This window comes from Ascidiella aspersa, chromosome 4 (assembly GCF_963924565.1).
Source record: "Ascidiella aspersa chromosome 4, kaAscAspe10.2, whole genome shotgun sequence".
NCBI classification, from domain to species: Eukaryota; Metazoa; Chordata; class Ascidiacea; order Phlebobranchia; family Ascidiidae; genus Ascidiella; species Ascidiella aspersa.
Genome location: NC_139450.1, coordinates 27,750,249 through 27,758,399, shown reverse-complemented (window position 1 = coordinate 27,758,399; position 8,151 = coordinate 27,750,249). Strand labels below are relative to the sequence as shown.

The 8,151-nt window shown below is 35.6% G+C and overlaps 2 protein-coding genes across 2 annotated transcripts; both read left to right on the top strand.

Annotated features, from left to right (window-relative positions):
* The first annotated feature begins 1,826 nt into the window (after positions 1–1,826).
* On the top strand, positions 1,827–5,855 carry LOC146157282 (sterile alpha motif domain-containing protein 12-like). The gene is made up of 7 exons (XM_083387026.1): positions 1,827–1,954; positions 2,499–2,637; positions 3,302–3,441; positions 4,181–4,244; positions 4,579–4,716; positions 5,022–5,162; positions 5,410–5,855. Exons 2-7 carry the CDS (start codon positions 2,562–2,564, stop codon positions 5,430–5,432), a joined length of 582 nt encoding a protein of 193 aa, XP_083243152.1. The 5' UTR covers positions 1,827–1,954; positions 2,499–2,561; the 3' UTR covers positions 5,433–5,855.
* A 930-nt stretch (positions 5,856–6,785) lies between these two features.
* Positions 6,786–8,151, top strand: LOC146157281 (RING1 and YY1-binding protein-like). The gene has a single exon (XM_083387025.1). The coding sequence runs from the start codon at positions 6,819–6,821 to the stop codon at positions 7,266–7,268; it is 450 nt and encodes a 149-aa protein (XP_083243151.1). The 5' UTR covers positions 6,786–6,818; the 3' UTR covers positions 7,269–8,151.

Sequence of the window (8,151 nt, the reverse complement as noted above, 5' to 3'; positions counted from 1 at the left end):
TGGATTTGCTGGTATTGGTATTTTGGATTATAGCACACTCTGCAAAAACAAACAAACAAACATAAAGTCAGGGTACGCCAAACATCTGAATTTGGTGTTACCTTTTTCTCTTTTTTCTTCTTTTCCGTCCAACCTTACCCGTTTGCTCGGACACGGATACCACGTTTTGAAATCCATCTAAATAAAGACGTCAATATAAAATACTTATAGCGCATTGAAACTTACACTGTTGTAAACAAGTCATTTTGAAACTACTTAAGTCCCAGACAAGTTATTTCTAAAACAACTTACGTCCAAGTCAAGTCTTCTGGTAAAATAGAAAGTCAAGTCCCAGTCGAAGTCATCATATGCCCAAGTCAAGTTATTTTAAAAGCAAGTCAACTTCAAGTCATGTCATTATTGAAATAAATTAAACATTACACTATTAAAATTGGTAAACTCTTTCAAATACTAGCAATACTCAACTAAAAATACCAAAAACGCAACATACAGCTAGCAAATTGTTCTACGCGCAAAAATAAAGATAAATAACCCAATTTCATTAAAAAAAAATTAATAAAAACACCTAATTTAAACCCAAGTTATTTATCATAATGACATAAGTCCAAGTCAAGTCAACACTGTAAACTAAAGTTAAGATAACGGTTTTCAACAGACGTTCAATACCTGGCGTAGGAGTTTCGCAGCTGGCAAAATTTTGCGTGCTGTCTATTTGAGTGAACAACTCTTGAGAACAGCAACCGGCGGCGTCTGTTCCTACAGTTTCATTCAACGCACTTCCAAGGCTGAAAGCTTCCACCTTGTAACACACAAACAATGACTAATACATAACATTTATATTCCATGTTGAGTGCTTTAGTGGCGTTTGGCAAAAGGTTTGACAGTGTATGGTGCAAGATGTTTTTTTAGTTGCACGCAAATTGCAGCTGAAATCAAACTGCCCTAAAATTGTTATTTACAAAAAAAAATGCGTTTTATGACTAGCAAATCGGTTTTCTAACTGTTAAATAATTCCAAAAGTAATTATGGTGGACAAATAAAAATCCAAACTGTGACGAAAAGTATTCGTGTACACCTAAATCAGCTGTTATAGTTTTTTGTTGCAGAAATACACAGCGACTTACCTGTTTAGCTGTAGCTGTGTTTGGTAGGTCAATGCTACCAACCGACAGAATTGTTTCATCGCTGTCATATTGTTCAAGTGACAACTGGCTCGCCAAATCACTGAAAAAGTGTTCAAAACGCGTACATAATTTATCTGATGCAACCGTAAATCATTCTGTCTGATGTAATCATGAAATGCCATTCATTTAATACTAATAGGCAAAAACGACAGATTCAAGTTTAGTTACTTACCTTGCACATACAAGGTTGCCAAGTGGTTGCGTTAAAGAAGCGAATAAGTCGCACTGCGATCCAAGCGAAGAGTCCAGACTGTCCTTTAGGCATTCTTCCGACATTTTTTAAGAAAATAGGCTACTGTCCTATGCAGCAACACGCCTCAAAGACTTTTCACCAGCAATGCTTCAGTAACTTTTTGAAAAACAGCTGATTACAGAAATGAGTGGTTTCCGGTCATTGGGAATAAAAACTAAAATCATTGTCTGATTAACTGATCAAGGTAAGGCTGTTTTCCATTTAGTTTTCGTTGGAATAGGCATTTTATCGCAAAAGAGCTTTTTGGCTAAATGTGGATGGATTTGGAAAAACCGGGTTGGGCAGAGCCACCACGTGGTTTAAAGGGATTATTGCAAAACAAAGCGACATTATTAATAGATGAACTTGCGCCCAACATGTTGACTTTTGCTGCAACGTTGCAAATGCAACGTGCAAGTCAAGATTCTGCGTAATACTTTTATGGTGTTAAAACTGCAATGCAAGATTTACGTGACTGCTAACACGTATGGTCAGAGAGTGGTGAAAGTCACGTACATAACATTGGCAATCAGCTGAGGTAAACATCTTTTTTAAACTTTATGCTGTTTACGAGAACAACAAGAAACCGTTAGATATGCGTCCGCAAATCTAATTTGTTATAAAGCGGTTTGAATTTCCTATTCTGAACTTATTCAGAGCACACAATAGCCAATGGGGCGCTGGTCTAGAATCCTACCACAGTCATTAAATCAACGCACAATATTTTGGTTAGGATGCGAGTTGGCGTTTGGGTGTGGGTGGGTCAAGTATTATTATATTCACTATTGAATAATAATACTTTACCCATCCTAACCAAAACGCTAACCCGCACCCTGACCCAAATAATATGCGTTGTGGTAGGATTGTAGACCAGCGCCTTGAGTTGCACATCCATAAGTTTGTGATGGTTAAACAATTGGTTTCTATTACAAAATTAATAACTAACTTTAAATTAGTCAGGTAGATATTGCAAACAAGTCGTTGAGATTCAATCCTAGTCTCTTTTTAAATGTTTTCTAGCCAAATTGTCATATCAGCACATTATTAGCCCATTTTACCACCTACTGTTTTATTTATTTTAGGTTTATCCAGCAAGTTTTTATGAAAAAAATAAGTTAATTTAAAGGTTTGACAACATTTGTAAGATGTCGGATATGAATTCTTCACATCGGCGCCACCACAGTGCTGGTGCACATGCCCAACGACCATTTCACAGAACTGGTGAGAAATGGATTTCTTTCGGTCTTAGAGTTTTATATTTTTTTTGTTAAATTGTTTTCATTGAGGTGAGCATTTCGGGTTATAGTAACTTTTAATGTATAAAATGTAAAGCTGATTGGGTAAACTTTTCACATAATTTTGCTATTAAAGATGCTTATTGAGTTGTGTGCATTAATTCAACAGCGAATAGACCAGGTTGGAATGTTAGGCCAATCCCCATGCAGTTGCACACTTAGCCATGTTCAGCCGCAAAACTTGCTTCAATGCGATAAACTTCTGTCATGCTTGTGGTTTTTCGGTGTAGTACATCATTTTCAGCTGTTCAAATTATAGAAAGAATATTCTTGGAATATTTTTTAGCAAACACTTTATTACAGTTGCCCAATTTTTTTACCCTTGCAAGTGACGTCATTTGATGTGAAATATGCCCAGCCTATTGATGTACAACTAAAAAGTAGATTTTTTGTAGTTTATGTCAGAAAAACTTTTGTAGCAAATCTTTGGCTGCCACCAATGAACTAGTAACCGTGTGGGAAATGTCTGGTTTGCTGAAATTTTAAAATCACTGGGCCGCATTTTTTCCAGCAAGCAATGGTGACCCCTGTTGTATTAAAAGTATTCAACAGAATTTTTTTCACTGATGTGAATGCTGTCTCTTTTACAGGCAGTTCAGGTTCAGTGTTAGAAACCAATGCAATGAGAAATCTCCATGTTGGAGTATCGTCCCCTGGCATTCGAAGACGGCCCGGTTCGGATTCTGACATCCTTGAATCTAAAACTACCGCAGTGTCGCTCTTTCATCAGGTAAACAAGAAGTTTGCATAGGATGGCGAATTGTTTCATCGCGCAAGTCAAAAACATGACCTTAATCATTACAAAATGACCGGGGGTCATATATTTAATTATTTGCTAATTTAACGATTTTCAAATTTGGATTTCCACGAATATTAAGAACCTAAATAGTTACAAACAGTACAGCATTTTTAATGGGATTACAGCTATTCAGCAGAAAGCTTTTCAGCATGGTCACAGGGCATTCACAACTTTTAGTCTGCAAGCTCTAAATTTTCTGCCACCCTTTACGTTTTACAGTGATGAACAAAATGCTTATAATTATCTGCTTTTCTGCATGCATTTTTTAATATTGGCCTTTACTCGTCACCCCTAAAACACTTTTTCACTACGCCCAGATTGGGCAGCCCTAATTTAAACAGTGTAGCGCTATATATGATATAGAATTGTTTTTTTCACATTTATCATTTCCTGAAAATGGTGGCTAGCATTTCAGTATTTCTAGATAGGCAAGTGGGTCATAAAAATGTGTGGTGGGTCACTTTGTGATCTCTGGCCAGTGGTTCGCCATCCCTGACATGGTGGTATATTTGTTAGCTGTTTAAGAACCCGTTTTGAAGTATTGCATATAAAGAACTTAACATTGGTTTATACTTCATTACACCACAAAAAGGTTATATTTATTATTTCACGAATGTATATATTTTTGAAATTTAAAGAAATATATTAAAGTAAAATATTTTTGTTGCAGGATTCACTAACCCTTGCATACCACCAAAGACCTTCAGTAGTTGCTGGTCATTCTTCAATTGCAGGTTATTGTTGCTTTATTACTGATCTTGTATAGCTTTGGTCTAATAAAATACAGACACTGCCATTTTAAACCAAACTTTTGCCTGTAAAATATCTTAAATGAAGCAATTGGCCAGGTATTAGTATTCTTAAGCAAGGGTTCAAGATGTTTTTCTCATATTTTCTCTCTGGTATCCTTTGTAAATCATACTTTCCTGTTTTAAAATTCTTAGTTTTCAAACTTGTTGTAAAAGCAAAGGGTTACAAAATGCATATTTAAACAGAAGGTGTGAATTAACCCCCAGTATAAACCCCTTTCTGGTGGAAGTCAGATACAATTGTTTTTTACTTATACAGTTCCCAACACCTTACCTGTTCGCCAAACCAAGCCAGTTTATGTTTGGACCCAAAGTGAGGTTTGCAAATGGCTGAAAAGACATGTGCCACAATCGCAAGCCAAGTATGCAGAAGTGTTTGCCCATAACGATATTACAGGTAGTCAGATTATTGTTCACTAGCCTGCTCACTAAACTATGTGTACTTACAAATGTAGTAAAGCACTTTACAATTACTTTTCTTTTACTTTTAATACACTTACTTTTGGTCTCACATAAGTCACTATTAAACCCATATAAGGTTTTCAAGTATGTTTTATAGATGTAATTAGTTACCAAATACCACATGCTGAATACCTGTTATGTATATATATAATTCTTATTGTTATGTGGGCAGAAAATTTATTTTCGCGACACATCTTGTTATTTTTAATTTTAATCTGTGTTTCTAACTCATTGTTTTAGGTAAAACCCTTCTCATGTTAAACGATCAAAAATTGAAGCGCATGGGCATAAAGGATGTGTCCCATCGCAACACAATCCAAAGCGAAATCCTAAAGTTACAGATGAAAAATTTTATGCAGTGCTTTAAAGGGCTTCAATCAGGTTCTGATTGGATAGTTTTATTTTATTTATTTATTTTTTCTTTAAAATGCACCAGTATAACAATAGTAACTAAAATCCAATATTACTAAACGAAAGACATGTTATCCCATATGTTTCGAAAACAATTGATTAATTTTACTAGATTTTTTTGTAAAGCATTAGTATAGTTATAAACTTGAAAACTATTACGTGATAATGTATGTAAGCTATTTAAAATTTGGTTACTATTGGATTGTTTTTGTTTCAGCTGGAATGTTTGATGTTCAGTGACAAAATGCAAGGAAAATAGACTTTCAATCTCTAATTATCCACTGGACCAAATTGTGCTGCCAAATATTTTTTCTTGATGTCGTTTTTGATGTGTTACTTTGTAATGTGCCATTGTTGTTGCTTTGAATTTAGTTGTCAGATATCTAATTACCCGAAAAAATATTTTACCGAAGACTTTTCCTTTTTTATCATCATGCCAATGTGCTGGATAGCTGTATTTTACCTTATCCAATCTTCAACTTCTAACTAAATGTGTTATTTTTCAGCTCTTACCAACCGACTTTATTTTGTGATAAAATCATGTTTATTCCATTCCTGTATATTTTTGTATCGTTTTCTTACTTGTCTCATATATGTGCACAACACACAACTCTTATTTTTTACACATGTTCTGTATGTGGTGCAATCGTATTTTTCATGTTTTGCCAGGTTTAGGCCATGGATAAGGCTAGGAAAGTAATAGGCAAATCACTGAAAACTTGTCAAGAGAGCTGTGAGCGCTGGGATAAAACCTGTTCCGAATGCAATGTGTTAATTGAATCTCTAAGCAACCTCGCCGAACAACTAACGTGCTGCCAAAGAGTGGACTTGTCGTCAAACCCAATATCAACACAATTTCCTGACATTGCGGAAAGGCTATCTCTAAAGTTGGTTTCAAATGGAAATGCAGTTGTCAAGCAGCTTCGGTCTAAGCTGCTAATTTTGCAAGATTGCAAAAAACGGATTTCCAGATCAGCAGAAAACTGTGGTCAGGCCGTCAGGAGTTTAAACACCTCCGACATTGCGGTTAGATCGGCCACAGAACCTGCGTTATCAGAAATCTTACTTTGGTTAACCAACCTACACGCTTCTGTATCAGTTTGGCTAGCGGAAAAGGAACTTTTGCTTGATAGCTTGCCTTCAGTTGACCAAGAAGGCATTTTAGATGCAAAAAATATTTCTGTAGTTGCTACCAAGTTAAGACAACATCATAGCGCAGTAAAATCTTTTGACGAGTTTTCTATTTATTGTGATTACTTACTAAGCACATGATCTTCAAAAATTGTTTCTGTGTTTTAGTGGTTTTTAAAGTAGAATATTTTTCAAGAGTTATTTTATTAAATTGTGAGATGCTGTCTCGCAAAAATCGTATAGATTTCAATGGTAAAACATAAAAATTTGTTATGAACAATTAAATACAAATTACCACCCCATTTGTTTGTTGTTTTAGGAATTGATTCCTTGTTGTTCTTCTCAGGAGTAACAATAAACATTAAAAAACCACTGCCTCATTTTACCTATGTTATTTGTGTTGTATACTCTTAATTGTAGGTTCCATTTTAAAACCAGTTTTAAATGTTTTCACAGATTAATTCCTACCTTGTTTAAAGTTAAAAACTCAAGAGCATGTCCGACCGCAAGTCTGTGCTGCAGTCGCGCAAGAGAATCGCCAAAGTCTTGCAGGACGAGTACTGGGACTGCAGCGTGTGCACTTTTACCAATTCGCCGGAGGCGTTTAAGTGTTCTATGTGCGATGTACGCAAAGGCACATCGACGCGCAAGCCCCGCCTCAATCAACACATCGTGGCACAGCAAGAAGCTACAAGGCTTGTTGCACAGATGCCCCCGGGGCCTGGGGGAATACCCCTCGAAAAGGAGGAACCCATGGAAGAGAAGCCAAAATCTGAACACCCTTCACCAACCAGCAAACCCCATAAAGTTGCCAAGGGCAGGCCTAAGTCGGAGCAAAGTGGGGGTACCCCCCTTACCCTGGCCGTGACTGTGAACAATGTAACGGTAATGTTTACCGAGCTTAAGAAATTGAGCAAACAAAGCAGCGCTGAACTTAAACGATAACTGTCAGCAGGAAAGTGCTGGATTTTATTGTTAAAGGACTTTTGTAAAATACACTGCCTCAAAAGAAAACAAAAAATAGTGAAGTTTTACTAAAGTACCACAGTGCTTCCTTTAAAATTAAACTAAAAACGATAAAAAATTACCTTGTTTTTTCTACTTTGATACATACTCCCAATTGTAGAGTATCAATTGTAGTTGCATGTTAAAGTCACCCAAAAGTGAAAAATTGTTATTTTTATCCAAATCTAAGAGCGTTTATTGACAATATAGCATTCAGTTTTTCGTTTTCATGTAGTATTTTCCTAAAATAGATATAACGCAAGTTTAACTTTTACAGATTCCACAGCCACTTGTAACTGGATGTATGTAGTTTACATTGTTTGTATGTATGTAGTGTACTGTGCTGTGTTCATTTTTGTAACCTTTATATATGCAGAATGTCCATTTGTCTTATACTGTATGCCATATTTTCGGAATTTTTTTAATGATACAATGTAAAGGCATTGTAATGCTTACTAAATACTTTTTTGAACACAAAAAAGAGTAGCAATTGTAAAATCTGCTGCCTATCCATCAAAATATGACGAACTTATTGGGTAACTTTGCATATTTTGTCAATTCAGCTTGTTTGTTTGTTTGCCTAAAATAAATAATTGCCTTTTTCCTTATCTATATTCGAGCTGTAAGCACTGTTGTCTCTACATTTTCTGTTTGCAGTTTTCTAAAAGAGTTTTATACAAATTTTGTTTGCCATTTGTCTGCATGCAAATAACTCTTGGTTATCTGAATTTCACATGGCTAATTTGCCCTATGTAAATCCTCAATGAGTAATTGTGATAGCCTATTAAAGTTAGTGTAATAGTTTTTTTGCAATGTTTACTAG

Excerpts from the sequence above, each read along its gene's own strand:
- LOC146157281 (XM_083387025.1), top strand. The coding sequence starts at position 6,819 with ATGTCCGACCGCAAGTCTGTGCTGCAGTCGCGCAAGAGAATCGCCAAA.
- LOC146157282 (XM_083387026.1), top strand. The coding sequence starts at position 2,562 with ATGTCGGATATGAATTCTTCACATCGGCGCCACCACAGTGCTGGTGCA. Across the intron at positions 2,638-3,301 it reads ACGACCATTTCACAGAACTG|GCAGTTCAGGTTCAGTGTTA; the intron begins GTGAGAAATGGA and ends TCTCTTTTACAG. Across the intron at positions 3,442-4,180 it reads CAGTGTCGCTCTTTCATCAG|GATTCACTAACCCTTGCATA; the intron begins GTAAACAAGAAG and ends TTTTTGTTGCAG.